This window comes from Mytilus edulis, chromosome 4 (genome assembly GCF_963676685.1).
Source record: "Mytilus edulis chromosome 4, xbMytEdul2.2, whole genome shotgun sequence".
NCBI lineage: Eukaryota > Metazoa > Mollusca > Bivalvia > Mytilida > Mytilidae > Mytilus > Mytilus edulis.
In genome coordinates, this window is record NC_092347.1 from 27,473,230 (window position 1) to 27,490,283 (window position 17,054).

The window sequence follows — 17,054 nt, forward strand, 5'->3', positions numbered from 1 at the left end:
TTTTTTTTTTTTTTTTTTTTTTTTTTTTTTTCCAAAAAAATTAAATGACCCGGCGGTAAAACAATAACCCGGTTGGGTTAGGGGAATCCATGTCACCATAAAACCGACCTTTCGGAATACCTCGACACTTAACACATTCATTGATCACGTAATTACATCATACATAATATGTAGTCCGTGAATGATGCGAATATCCCGAGCCAATTTCTCTGATGCATTCCCGCTTACTAGATACCACTAATTTTAATAAATATCGATATGGCTATGAATTAGTGTGTCAGTGTATTTTGACTCGGACACAAGGTACCTCCACATTATAAAATTGAGAAAGGAAATGGGGAATGTGTCAAAGCGACAATATAATATAAACTTGCAAATTCAACCTGAATTTTGGAATCGTCGAAACCAAAATTTTATCGGCCTTTGTCACTTTCACGACATGTATAACAAGATCATAACTCATGCACAATTGAATGAAAACATTATAAATACTCTGAGTCAATAAACCATAAATTATAATGCACAAAGCTATAAAAAGATTACGTTATATATAAATCAAATAAAAATATATTAAACTGTGCCTATAAATTTATTTCAGATGGCTTTTACCATTTAGTTATCTCTTATAATAATTGCGTCTGTATATTCCAACATAGATATTTCAAAATGAAAAACAGGTTCAGCTTATCAAATAGAAGACCAGGCGGCCTAATAATTTGTTATAAAGATGAGATTTCAAAATATGTCCGACTTATAGAAAATGAGAGCAATTTTGTCATGCGGATTAATATGTCATCCCAAAACACTAAATTAGACGACGATGTTATTCTTGGTTCGGTTTACATTCAACCTGAAAATACACGATACAGTTCCTCCGATTCTTTTCGGGAAATTGAAAATGATATTTTAGAATATTCTTCTCGATATAAATATGTATGCTTAGCCGGTGATTTAACAGCAGAATATCGATAGACTTAGATCATGTATCAAGTGAACACAACGATTTTGACGATATTCTCATCGAATTAACCATTTTTGAAGAAAATAGTCTGCACATACCTCACAACCTCACATGTCCTACTACTAGGGAAAATATGGATAAAACAAAAAATAATTACCGTAATTTACTCAATTCAATTCAATATTTTTATTTACGTCTCACCTTATGTATAAAATTACACAATACATTTATAAAAGATACATTTTGTATACATAAGCCAATCTGTACAGATTTATGTAGATATATTGGTGTATATATTGTGAACGGAAGAAAAGGTGATAACATTACCGGTAAACTAACAAGCAAAAATGCAGCTACCGTTGATTATTTTTTAGCAACCCCAGACCTCCTTAATATTATTTCAAACTCTGATGTGCTACATTTTAGTTATTTATTTTATGACGCCCACTGTCCTTTGGACATTTCTATAAACACCAACACTACATGTACTACATGTACCTGTAATGCATGTAACCCTAGAACGGATATCCAACCAAAAAAAGAACAGATCAAGAAGTGGAATTTAGCTAAAGCGGATGAATTTAATGAATACTTGGATCTTACAAAAAATGAAACTATTGATAATGCTTTGGATCTACTGACAGATGACCATGTTTACAGGGCCGTAACTGCATTGAGGCAAATGAGGCAAATGCCTCATGTAAAAAATTTAAAAAAAAAAAAAAAAAATGAAGCAAAAGGTTGTTTTCATATCAAATTGTTTTCACGGAAAGTGTCTTGCAAGAAGCAAGTTCTCTTCACTCTCTGATGTATCCCCTGGATGTTTTTCGTTATCCATGTTTCTATTTTTCATTTTAGTTTTCAGAGTTGATGGTCTATTGTTTGTACTTCTGTGTTCCGGGTTTGTCTTTTGTTCATTTATTGTCCTACTTTATGACTATAGTCTGAGCTTTGATTTTCATTTGTAAACGTGGTTTTGCAATGTTGCATGTCCACCGATGTCCAGAATTTTGCGAGAAATATATTTTAAGAACATGCGATGCTACTCAGTGGACACAAACAAAAATTGTCCTTTCTGCATGGATAATTGAAATTTATATCAACGAATACAGAACAGTTTGTTTTATTGTAAATAAAACTAGATAGCTGACATTGTTTGAATTAAAGTAAGGTCACATATTTCCCGGTATCAAATAATTTAAAGAAAAAAAACAAGGTATTGCCATATATGACCTTTTACATTGAAAGGATTAACTTGCATTAAGTCGTGTTGAGACCCTTAAACAGATAATAAAGAAGTATGGGGACATAATCGCACACAAAGTCAATGCATAGAAAAAATACAAATGATCAATGGTCAAATTTGTGTTCCTGCTCTTCATCTTGATAGTTGCTGGAGGCGTCTTCAACAATACTTTTAAAGAATCATTAATACCGTAAAAAAAGGTGAAGATGGTCCCTAGTGTGGACTTAAACAGTACTAGTACTTAAAGTCTAATACTGCAATGTCACTATATTTAAATCTAGTCATTAAAAAATCACCAATTAAAGTCTAATCACAATACAAGACAAGAACAGACAGACAGATACGGTATCAATAATTATGAGAATTACGATTTTTGCTTTATCCTACATATCGGTCTTTTAATGTTGTCTCTAATACATTAAAGTCTTAAATTACAATGAATCTTTGTTTTTCCTTTGGGACCTGATTGTCGAAAAAAATATATAAAAATTAATTAAGCCGTTTCAATGCAAGGAAGAGTCTGGGAAACGCTCAGAATGCAAGATTTTGCGTTATTTTTCTCAGAGCTTCTGGGGGCCTTAAGCGGCCCCCAGAAGCCCTCGCCCAAATTTTTTCGCTTCGCTCCGCTCGCCGAATATATTTTGCCTCACTATTAAAAGTGGCTAGTTACGGCCCTGGTTTACCTGAATAATATTAATGAAACTGTAAAGAATATTGGTGATATATTTGTCAACGCCGCAAAACATACGTTGGAACTTACAATCCAAAAAAATCTGATAAAAGAACCTACAATGCGCAAAAAGAGAAATCGAATAAACCATGGTTTGACAGCGAATGCAGGCAAAAAAGAATAAAAACGAGACGCACTCAAAGATTATACAGACTATGTAAATCCGAAGAAAATAAAAGAATTAAAACCCAAAGCGAAAAAGAATATAAAAAGACCTTAAACAAATGTATTAAAAAATATAGGATCGAAATGAGAAATAAAATGAAAAATATGAAAACAAAAAACCCAAAGGAATATTATTAGTTATCTTGGTGTAATCAGGGGTGTACAGAATTTTACACCGTTGTTGAAAATTCATACACCCTGAGGCGCAGCCGAATGGGTGTATGAATTTTCAACAACGGTGTAAAATTTCGTAAGATAACGAATTTATTTCTTATGAACAATTTACTCATTTTGAAACCAGGATGTAAAATTGTAAAAATGGTAATGAAAAATTCCCAGCGTAATATTTTTTCAATGTCCATGTTGCTGCACATTGTCAAATACTTTTTTACTTTTTTTATAATTTTTTTTTTTTAGCATTTTCTTATTATTATTTTTTTCTAAATTTCATTTTTTTTTCTTTATTTTTGGGGAAAAAAAAATTAATTTTTTTCGGACAAAATTGTATTTATCCCCGGGTGAACAAGGGTGGTGTGTTATTTACACCGGGGTAGTCAACCAATCAGATTGTAGTATTTTTGCTGCATAAGAAATAATGGAAATTACTGAATGGTGAACATAAACAAAAACAACCAAATATACCTATACAAATCTTATATGACTTTTTTAAGGAATTAAACGAGACAACAAGCAACGATGAAAATGGAAACCCAAAACAAAATGATCATGATGATACCATGAATGATGTACAGAAAGAGTCGAACGAAATTATTAATGATGTAATTACAGCAGAAGAGATATTGAAATGTATAAAGAAGCTTAAAAACAATAAAGCTAGTGGCGATGACCTTATTATTAATGAATACATAAAATCAACAGCTAACAAAATGATAAATATATATGTGAAATTGTTCAATATAATTTTTAATACTGGAATTATACCGGAAAGCTGGCTCCTTGGAAATATAAATCCGATGTACAAAAACAAAGGAGATGTGGAGGATCCGAATAACTTTAGACCAATAACGATCTTGAGCTGTTTTGTGAAATTATTCACGTCTGTCTTAAATGAAATATTATCCACTTTTATTGAATCTTTTTCTATACCTCATAATAACCAGAGCGGATTTAGGAAAAATTACTCCACCACTGAGAGAATACGAATGTATGAATGGAGGTGTTGATTTTTTCGCTCCTAAGATAAGTCATCTTATTTGATAATGAAATTGACAATTTTGGAAATAAGAACTTTCAAGTGTTTGATTGGTATAGTGGGACCTTTCGCCCGTTATTAATATGGTAAAGACGCTGGTTCTTTTGTTGATTTATTTATTTTTCGAAATCCAGTATCAACAATAAGTAGAATCCCGAGAGACATATTTATTTATTTGTTTATCACCTGTACCCTGGGGTGTATTGTATTCCAAGTGAACAATAATTAGAACTACGATTTATATATTGAGGCTCTATACGAGTGGGTTAAAATATGGAACCAAGCCAAACGGACACATCTACAGTACTAACCGAAAGTAGGGATGTTCTTTACGGAGATCCTAGCCAGGACATAACACTACAAAACGTATATCAACTGCTGATAAACATGAATGGCAGACTTACTTCTATTGAAACGGGAATGACACAAGTCACCCAAATGAACAGAACATTATCAACATTAGCTAAAAATTTTAGCGAGTTAAAAACAAAAGTTAACGAAGTTGAATCGAAAGTTCAAAAAATAAATGTAAGGTGCGAAAAAAGTGAGTCAGAAATATCACAAATCAAAACACAACATGGAAATCTAGATAAACAATTAAAGAATTTACATGTCAACAATAAAGAAGTGAATAATAACTTACAGAGTTTAAGTGATTTTATGGATGACTTTAAAGTAAAACATGACAACAATGTAAAAGATGTAAAACAAATAAGATCTTCTGTTAGTAGGGTAGCTAACGACTTAGACGACCGAACAACCGAATTAAGGTCAGAAATTAAATCAGCTTTAAGTGGTGCACGAGAGGAACATGAAGAACTTCGCAACAAAGTAATCGATTTGCAATGCAGATCGATGAAAAATAACCTGGTATTCACAGGAATACAAGAGTCAGAGCATGAAAATACAGAGCAAGTAGTGAAAGACTTTATACGCAAAGAACTGCATATTTCAGATTGGATAGAATTGGGAAATGTTCATCGCTTCGGCAGTGGAGCTCGCGCAGGAAAAAGAGGCCGCCCGCGACCAATCGTAACCAGATTTATATTTTATAAAGATCTTGCAAGGGTACTATCGAACACCTACCGCTTGAAAGGCAAATCGTTCGGAGTCAACCAACAATTCCCGGACGAAATTGAGCAGGCTAGAAAAAGTCTTTATCCGCTCATGAAGAAAAAACGAGCTGAAGGTTGCCAGGTCAAGTTAGTGAGGGACATCTTGTATGTCGATGGGGAAATATACAATGAAGAACGCAATGTTGAAGACGATATAGCTATGAACACACAGACTGACACAAAAATGTCGCATACTCCAGACAAAAACCCCGTACAAAAACGCAAACGTACAACGACACCAAAACACTGTTAGCAACCCCATAGAGAGTCAGTTGTACTGAAAGACATTAAAATGTTAAACCTTAACTGCTGTGGTTTAGTGAGAAAATCGCAGTATCCTGAATTTATCAAATTGATAAGCGACCATGACATTATATGCTTGACTGAAACAAAAACTGATAATTTCGATAATATTCACATACCAGAGTATACTTTTAAATTTAAAAATCGAAAGTCACACTCTAGAGTTAAATCAGGTGGCATTGCTTTTGGGTATAAAAATGAAATATCTAAATACATTCATATCATTGAAACCAAGAGTAGCCTAGTACTATGGGCTAAGATATCTGCAGATTTCCTGCAGACTGATGAAGACCTTGTGATTGGGAACGTGTACATCCCCCCTGAAAATTCGCTGTACAAAATAACTGATGCATTAAACGAACTAGAACAAGAGTTGTTGACACTTTCTGTCAACTATAAATTTATTATGCTTGTCGGAGATTTTAATAGCAGAACTGCATCTGATATTGATTTTTCAAATATTGTAAATAGCAAACATGATATAGTTAGTGATTCAGATTTATGCTATGATTACTCAAATACTTTACAAGAGTTAAATATGCTAAGTATTAGAAAAAGTAAAGATATATCGAAAAACACTTATGGAAACGCTTTACTTGATATTTGTAAAAATAACAATTTGTTCATATTGAATGGTAGAGTGAATGGTGATAAAGAGGGATTATTTACATGTAGAAGTTCTAGTGTTGTTGATTATTTTATTTGCTCATTTGAATTATTAGATTATGTTGTAAATATGCATGTAGATACTTTTTCGTCTCTTTACTCAGATGTTCATTGTCCATTGACACTTTTGTTAAAATTTAGAATTGAGCAAAATGCTGATGTAACTGAAGCTGAAAACAATGATGTTACAAGTGGTAGTGAAAATATTAAGTTTAAAAAATGGGATAATGAAAAAAAACAAGATTTCATTGAGAACATTGATGTAAATAAGATTGCAGAACTAGAAAATGAATTATTATTTTTGCATTCGAGTGTTATGTCGCAAAATTCTGTAAATAAATTGTCCGAACATATAAATGAAATACTTTTGGAATCAGCAGAAAAGGTACTTGGTACCATTACTTATAACACGAAGGTTAAAAAGAACACTAAGGAAAGCAAACCATGGTTTGACAAAAAATGCTGGGAGCAAAGAAAGTGCTCACGAATTGCAAAACGACGTTATAAAAACAACAAAACAACAGATAATAAAGTTCAAATGAAAGATGCAGAGAGAAAGTATAAAAAACAGATGGATTGTTCTATACAAGAGTATAGAAAGACTTTTAGAAAAAAGATGCAAAATTTAAAAAACAGTAACTCTAAGGAGTACTGGAAAATTTTAAATGAAAAAAGAGAAAAACATAGTCCAAAAATTTCGATCGATGTTCTCTTTGATTTCTTTAAAGACTTGAATTCATCGGATTCAGTCGACAATATCCCTGTTTCACAAGTACCAAACCAGTTCAATGAAATTCTTAATAGTATCATAACAGAAAAAGAAATATTTAATTGTATTAAAGATTTAAAAAATGGAAAGGCTTGTGGAGATGACAAAATTATAAACGAATATATTAAAAGCACATGCCATATTTTTATGCCTATTTATGTTCAATTTTTTAATATTGTTTTCGATTCCGGTAAAATTCCTGAAGCATGGTTAGTTGGTAACATTATTCCTTTTTATAAAAATAAAGGTGATACAAAAAACCCAGAAAATTATAGACCTATCACAATTCTTAGCTGCATGGGAAAGCTTTTTACTTCAGTTCTGAATTCGAGACTATCCACTTTTTTGGAAACTTATTTATTGTTAAATGAAAATCAATCAGGATTTAGAAAAGGCTACTCGACCACAGATAGTATTTTTGTCCTACATATTCTTTTTGAACTATTGAAGATGCGAAAGAAAAAACTTTTTTGTGCTTTTATAGACTTTGCAAAAGCCTTTGACACAGTTTGGCGATCTGGTTTATGGCAAAAACTTTTGGAGAATTTTATCAGTGGAAAAATGTATGATACCATTGTAAATATGTATAGTAACATTAAATCTCGAATTTTTTATGGTAGTGTATTTTCAGAGTATTTTCCTTGTAATGTCGGTGTACGTCAAGGCGAAAGCCTCTCACCTTTATTATTTTCTCTATATATTAATGATCTTGAACATTTTTTAAAAGAACAAGATGTAGAAGGGTTAAAAACAGTATCCGATGATATAGAAATTGAGCTAGACTACTATTTAAGATTGTTTCTGATTCTGTATGCAGATGACACAGCTCTTTTGGCAGAGTCAAAAGATGACCTACAGAAGCAGCTTGACTCTTTGTATAACTATTGTGAACTTTGGAAATTGAAGGTTAATGTAAATAAAAGTAAAATTGTAGTTTTTTCAAAAGGTAGACCATTATCAAATATAGAATTTAAATATAATAATACTGTTTTAGAAATTGTGAATGAGTTTACGTACCTTGGTGTTATTTTTTCTAGAACAGGAAGTTTTTCTAAGGCAAAAAAGGCACAATCCGAAAAAGCCACACACGCTATGTACGATGTTATCCGCAAAGGTCGAAAACATAATTTATCTATAGAATGTCAACTCGATCTTTTCGATAAAATTGTCAAGCCTATTTTATTGTATGGAAGTGAAGTTTGGGGAGTGGGCAATAATTCTGTTATTGAAAGGGTCCACCTTAAATTCTGTAAAATTTTGTTAAATGTAAAGAAGTCAACGCCAGATTTCATGATTTATGGAGAACTTGGGAGATATCCTTTGGAAATTGATATCAAATTGCGGATTTTAAATTACTGGTCGAAACTTATGTGTGAAAAGCAAGAAAAACTCCCTGTTATTTTGTATAAATATGCATATAAAAAGTATGGGATGAGTATCCCATGGCTTAATAATATAAAATCTGTTCTTGATAGCAGTGGACTGTCATATGTTTGGAATGCACAGTACTTTGTTAGTAATACATGGTTATATCATAAGGTTAAAGTTAGTGTTGTAGACCAATTCAAACAAAATTGGCACTCTATCTTATTAGAATCGCCAAAAGCTATTAATTATCGTCTATTCAAAGATAATGCTGAAAGAGAAAACTATTTTAAGATCCTAGATGATAAAAATATTATTACTTTTTGTAGATTCAGGATACTCAGTCATAAACTTCCTATTGAAACTGGAAGGTGGAAAAATGTACCTAGAGAAAATCGAAATTGTAAACTATGTAATTCAGGAGATATTGGGGATGAATTCCACTATATTTTTAAATGTTCGAAATTTAATCATGATAGAGAAAAATTTGTGAAACCATATTATCTAAATAGACCAAACATATTGAAATTTCATGATTTGATGAATACTAGAAACATCAGTATGTTGAATCATTTATGCAAATTTATCAGACTGATTAATAAACAGCTGGACTCTTAGGGGAAACATTGTTTAATATTTTTTGATATAATATTTTAGACATGCAAAATGTGTTTTGTATATTACATGTAACTGGAAATATTTTTCCAGTTGAAGATCATACATTTGTATTAATTCTGATTATATGTTATATTATTAATGTTTATATTATCTCTGTACCATGGATTTTGGTTTATGAGAATAAAGATATATAGATAATTTATTCATATTACATTGTCTTTTTGAAATAATGAAAAATCGGAGAAAAAAAAATGTTCTGCGCTTTCGTCGACTTCGCAAAGGCATTAGATACTGTCTGGAGAAATGGACTCTGGTATAAAATGAACTTGAATGATATCAATGGTAAGATGTACTATGTGATAGTAAATATGTACAATGGTATCAAATCACGGATAACATATAACAATGCATCTTCAATATTTTTCTCTTGCAATATTGGCGTTAGACAGGGTGAAAACCTATCACCGTTATTATTTTCTTTATATACAAATGATTTAACAGATTATTTGAATAGCAAAAAAATTAATGGCTTATCGTCCATATCTGAATGTTTGGAAAATGATCTCAATGTGTACCTAAAATTATTTATACTACTTTATGCTGATGAAACAGTCATTATGTCAGAGAATAGAGACGATATTCAAAATCAATTAGATATATTTAGTGAATACTGTGATATTTGTAAATTAAAAGTTAATGTGGCAAAAACAAAAGTTATGATATTTTCAAAGGGAAGACCTCCTAGTAACGTACATTTCGTGTACAAAGGAAACAAACTAGACATAGTAAACGAGTTCAATTATTTGGGTATAAATCTTGCCAGGACAGGAACATTTACAAAAGCAAAGAAAAAAAATGCAGAAAAAGCAACGAAAGCCATGTATGGCGTCATACAAAAAAGCCATTTATTTAACCTTTCAATAAAATGCCAACTTGATCTGTTCGACAAAATAGTTAAACCTATCATTCTGTATGGGTGTGAAGTTTGGGGATCTGAGAAAAATGATGTCATCGAACAAGTTCACCTGAAATTTCTAAAAAATATATTGCACTTGAAAGAATCAACACCAAGCATAATTGTGTATGGTGAAACGGGCAGATACCCACTTGACATCAGCATAAAATGCCGAACTATTTCGTTCTGGTGCAAACTATGTTCAGACGAAAACAAACTGTCTTCATTAATTTACAAGACTGCATATTACCAACATTGTTTGAAAAATGAAAGCATCAAATGGATCAAATATGTTCAAATATTCTTAACACGAGCGGGTTTCCAAATATTTTTCAACAATAAAATGGACATTTCTCAAAGTGGCTTAATCAGAGCATGAAAAGGAGACTAATCGACCAATATAAGCATACGTGGTACTCTTCAATACAAAACTCACCAAAATGCATTAACTATTATAGACTGTTTAGAAAGACATTGGAGTTTGAGAACTACTTGAATATTCTTGAAGATAAACATTTGTTTACATTTTGTAAATTCAGAGCAGGTAACCATGCGTTACCTATAGAAAAGGGAAGATGGCAAAACATTGCCCGAAATGAAAGAACATGTTCGTTGTATAGTTTCGGTGAGATAGGCGACGAATTTCATTATTTGTTTTGCTGTTCGCATTTGGAGAACGAAAGACTATTATTTCTACAAAATAAGTTTTCAAAAAATCCAAATATAATTTCATTTTGCTCATTATTTAATAGTAAAAAACAATCGGAAACTGTGTATCAACAAAAAAAAGTTTGTCTCCCAATGTAAATGTAATCGCATAAGCATCTTACCGATCATTTTTCCTTCTTATATCATTAATTCTACATGTTACTTAACATGTATGTCATCATAATCACCGTATTTGTTTACCTTAACTATTGTGTCTGTATTTATATTGTATGTTTCTCTGTAAACTTGTATCTAGTTTTGTAGAGAATAAAGTATCTATCTATCTATCTATATTCGTCTTTCTGCGTCATTTCAGCGTACAACATCGTTGTCAAAATTAAAAATCTTCACTTTTCTTGAGAAAACTAAAATGGCGTCCGCTAGCATTCAGTGCAATTGCGAGAATGCTAGCTCATCTAAATAAACACATATGAAAAGATAATTTCGCCTAATCCTCATTGGTCAATTAAATATCATTAAACAATCATATGAGTAATTAATCTTGACCCTGATCGTGAGATTACTCCACTGATCTTTGCCTGTAATCAAAAACTTACAGACAACCCCATGCAAATTTTCAGTTTCATATTACTCTTGATAAGAATAATTTCCTGACAAAAATGTTTTTATGTACCATAAAATGATTTTATATTATCTAATTTTAAATGAAAGACGTCTTTTGATAGTAAAAGTTGTTAGTTTATCAGATCATAAACATAAATTTGTCATGTGACCGTAACGTTATTTAAACAACGTTGTTTTTTCACGATTTACTCCTTAAAAATGGAATTCAAAATCAAAGTATAAGGAACGGCTGTAATATTTTATCTGTCGTTTCGAAAAAACATCAAACATGTTGTGCACACTTTAAAATAACCCACTACACAATTTGGATGTTACTTTTGCATAGACAGAAAAATATAAGTCATTCCTTAAGAAGCATATATGATGCAATAAACAAAACATCAATAAGATTAATGTCATTATATTAAATGAGCTGTGACTTTAATAAAATCTTATTTTTGTTCAAAAATAATTATGAACACCGAAAAGATCACAGCAACAGTATGCACAGAGACAAATTTTAGAAATCTAATAGAAATAAAAAACAAACAATGAGACATGTACCGAACTGATATCAAAACACTCGTAAACAAACGAGCATTTACAATACGAAATACAAAGCATCTGTAAACAATAAGATGAACACTAAGCAGCGTACATAATGAAAGACCACAACGGAGCAAAGTATATAAATCAAGACCATATAGGAGCATAGTACATAAATCAAGACCAGGAACGAGAATAGTACATAAATCAAGAACACTACCGAGCATAGTATATAAATCAAGACCAGGAATGAGCATAGTATATACATCAAGAACACTACCGAGCATAGTATATAAATCAAGATCAGGAATGAGCATAGTACATACATCAAGAACACTACCGAGCATAGTATATAAATCAAGACCAGGAAAGAGCACAGTACATACATCAAGAACACTACCGAGCATAGTATATAAATCAAGACCAGGAATGAGCATAGTATATACATCAAGAACACTACCGAGCATAGTATATAAATCAAGATCAGGAATGAGCATAGTACATACAACAAGAACACTACCAATCATAGTACATAAATCAAGAACACTACCGAGCATAGTATATAAATCAAGATCAGGAATGAGCATAGTATATAAATCAAGAACACTACCGAGCATAGTATATAAATCATGAACACTACCAATCATAGTACATAAATCAAGAACACTACCAAGCATAGTATATAAATCAAGACCAGGAACGAGCAAAGTACATACATCAAGAACACTACCGAGCATAGTATATAAACCAAGACCAGGAACGAGCACAGTACATACACCAAGAACACTACCGAGCATTGTATATAAATCAAGACCAGGAAAGAGCATAGTATATATACCAAGAACACTACCGAGCATAGTATATAAATCAAGATCAGGTACGAGCACAGTATATAAATCAAGACCAGGAACGAGCACGGTACAAAAATCAAGAATACTACCGAGCATAGTATATAAATCAAGATTAGGTACGAGCACAGTACATACAACAAGAACCCTACCGAACATAGTATATAAATCAAGACCAGGAATGACCATAGTACATACAACAAGAACACTATCAAGCATAGTATATAAATCAAGACCAGGAACGAGTATAGTACATACAACAAGAACACTACCGAGCATAGTATATAAATCAAGACCAGGAACGAGTATAGTACATACAACAAGAACACTACCGAGCATAGTATATAAATCAAGACCAGGAACGAGTATAGTACATACAACAAGAACACTACCGAGCATAGTATATAAATCAAGACCAGGAACGACCACAGTACACACAACAAGATCACTACCGAGCATAGTATATAAATCAAGACCAGGAAAGATCATAGTGCATACAACAAGAACACTACCGAGCATAGTATATAAATCAAGACCAGGTACGAGCACAGTTCATACATCAAGAACACTACCGAGCATAGTATATAAATCAAGACCAGGAATGAGCATAGTACATACAACAAGAACACTACCGAGCATAGTATATAAATCAAGACCAGGAATGAGCATAGTACATACAACAATAAAACTACCGAGCATAGTATATAAATCAAGACCAGGAAAGAGCATAGTACATATTACAAGAACATTACCGAGCATAGTATATAAATCAAGACCAGGTACGAGCACAGTTCATACATCAAAAACACTACCGAGCATAGTATATAAATCAAGATCAGGTACGAGCATAATACATACATCAAGAACACTACCGAGCATAGTATATAAATCAAGACCAGGAAAGAGCATAGTACATACATCAAGAACACTACCGAGCATAGTATATAAATCAAGACCAGGAAAGAGCATAATACATACAACAAGAACACTACCGAGCATAGTATTTAAATCAAGACCAGGAACGAGCATAATACATACATCAAGAACACTACCGAGCATAGTATATAAATCAAGACCAGGAACGAGCATAGTACATACATCAAGAACACTACCGAGCATACTAGTATATAAACCAAGATCACGACCGAGGATAGTATATAAATCAAGATTACGACTGAACATAGTATATAACTCAATACCACGAACGAGCATAGTACATAAATCAAGAACACAACCGAGGACAGTATATAAACAAGACCAGGAATGAGCATAGTACATATATCAAGAACACTATCGAGCTTAGACTATAAACCAAGACCACAAACGAGTACATTACATACATCAAGAACACTACCGAGGATAGTATAAACATCAATACCAGGAACGAGCATAGTACATAAATCAAAAACAACTACCGAGCATAGTATATAAATCAAGACAACAACTGAGTATAGTCTATATTCAAAACCATCACCAAGCATAGTACATAAATCATGACCACGACCGAGTATAGTACATAAATCATGACCACGACCGAGCATAGTGTATTAATTAAGACCACGACCGAGCATAGTGTATTAATTAAGACCACGACCGAGCATAGTGTATTAATTAAGACCACGACCGAGCATAGTGTATTAATTAAGACCACGACCGAGCATAGTGTATTAATTAAGACCACGGCCGAGCATATATCGCATATTTAAGTCGAAACCACGACGGATAGAGTACTTAAATCAAGACTTTTCTTCTCATGGCTAGAAATCACCTTTATGAATCCGGAGTTAAAACGCTTGGGGTAGGTAGTTTGACATTCGAATTCAACTATTGGATTACTATGTGGGATAAAGCAAATGCGTATTCTTATCCAGAGTATCAGTGCGTATGCTTTCTGTTAACTATTTCTTGCGCAAAACTACCACGTTCATGCATAAATACCAAATGTATTAATTTCACTCGCGAATACGAATTTTTGCATTTCTTATATAAATTCAGGACACGACAGTAAGAGCTTGACATGTGATTTTCAAGCACAGTCATCATTGTTTACGGTATTCTGAACTCTAGCTGTTTCTCTTTTGTTTTGTTTTTGTTTATAAGTCACTGTCCTGTTATAAAATTTGACATATTCGAAATGCCAAGAATTTTCTACCTAAGGAATAGATTATTTAAATTCGACCTTTATTTTGCCTTTTTAACTTTTTTTTTTTTATTTTATTCGAGCGTCACTGATGCTTTTTTGGAGACTTTACTTGCGTCTGGCGTACAACATGGTAATCCTGGTATTTGTTTTTCTATTCATGTCTTTTTATATAAATTGGTTCTTTTGAGATCCTGTTAAGGTATTCATACCACTTCTGAAAATAAGCTATTCTACTACACAAAGTTTCCCTGTAGAATATGTGGATTGATTTAAGTAAAATCTGGAAATCCATAAGATTTTATATGTTTTATGAGACCAAAATACTAGTACGTGTCTATTTAAGAGGTCTAAAAGGAAGCTGATGTGTAAAAAAGTGTTGCTCTCAAGAAAACTATGCGAAACCTTGCATGCAATAGGGTTCCACTTCACATGGAAAATGGACTTTAAATATATCTATACATAAATATATCTCGGCGAAGCCTCGCGTTTTAAATTTGAAAATTTAACTGTCTCGAGTGGATAAATATCGTATCACACTAGATGCAGTGGTAGAATCTATATATATATATCTTCTTCTTTTCACAGTCAATTATTTCAATTCAAAGGCAAACGAAAAATCAGCAACAATCTTTTGGTGACCAACCAGCGGTCTTAGGTTCACGTATTGTTTTTCTTGCTTTTTTTCTGTATTAAGAATGCACGAAACGCTCAACCTTAACCTGCAAATCGTTTAAAAGAGGATAGCCAAAGTAAAGCTACTAGTTGGGTTTCATGTACAACAAACAAATCTTATAAATCGTTTAATATTGTCAATAAATTGCTCTCTGTTCGTTTTCATTAATAATCAATGATAACAACTATAGGGTTTAGCGTCGGGTGTAAGGAATTTCCGACCGTCGGGGTTTCTTAATATCCAGACAACAGTTATCCCTCGGTGTATAACTTTTACAAAAACACATAAACAATTTCAAGAATTATCAAGGTAGAAATTCTAATAATGTTATTGCATAAACACCAAACCGAAGGTCAGCCAAAATACAATAAAAGTGTCAAAATAGAACTGAGAAGGCACACTATATAAATGATTTATATGAACCGAGTCAGCTAACAAACAAGCTCCCTAGTAACCATAAAGGATATAATTCGCTTTTACAGAATCTATAAAGAATCATGGGTAGTTTCATATTGTTCGTACCCCAAAATGAAAATAACGTCCCGTCATTGATTGAATTTCCATTGTTTATGACATTTTTAACCAATCACGACGTTTTGGTGTACACTGTTGACAATGTTACCCAGGATGCATTAGATTCTGAAACGGCGAATTAAGGATAAAAATTATGCTGAAAATAGCCCTCTGAAAAAACAAAAACGAAATCTGCTATAAAACTCATCTGTGCTGTTTAAATAGGTCAGAATTTAAGAAAGCCTTTCTCGTAAAAAGTTGCCTCTAAACCTAGTTCTAATGAGCCCGATTCAAATAAATTAAGGGAGGTGTGTGAATTAGTCGTCAATAAAAACTTGACAAATATCTAAACAAATACTTACAAAACTTAATACACTGGTGTAAATCGGATAAGAAATCATATGGCTATTGTGATGCATATAGTCTCTCATATGTCTCTCATAAATCTTTTTAAGATTGGTACATGCAATGCAAATGTTTTAATGTTTTAAATCTATTTATGTGAATCTCATTTTATGTTTGTATGTGGTGAGACTATAATAAAATATTGAATCTGTATATAAAACGTATATAACCCTGAACAATATGAATATGGACATCGGTCAAAAGACAAAACTGTTTATTTTATAATCATGATTTTATGACTTTCATTTGTTAACATTGTTTTAGGAGGAAAGTCACCTCTAAAAATATACAAAAAAAGGAAAATAGATAAATTTATATCAGTGCGGTTTTCCGGGAGTTTTTTTTTTTTTTCCTTATTATTGTTTTCTTTTATCAATAGTGGAGGATATTTGTAATTTCCCTAAAGGATTTTATATTCACAGCGTCCTGTTTGATAAGTAGATTTCTAATAAACACCACACCGGAGGTGTATGACAACTCCGTATCTCCTGTTTTTTTGTAAAACTTGTATCTCAAAATTTGAAGGTACCTAACTTTCGGCAATAACT

At 32.2% G+C, this 17,054-nt stretch overlaps 1 protein-coding gene across 1 annotated transcript; it reads left to right on the top strand.

Annotated features, from left to right (window-relative positions):
* The first annotated feature begins 4,588 nt into the window (after positions 1-4,588).
* On the top strand, positions 4,589-5,683 carry LOC139521320 (myosin heavy chain, clone 203-like). The gene has a single exon (XM_071314799.1). It carries the CDS (start codon positions 4,589-4,591, stop codon positions 5,681-5,683), a length of 1,095 nt encoding a protein of 364 aa, XP_071170900.1.
* The last annotated feature ends 11,371 nt before the right edge of the window (positions 5,684-17,054 follow it).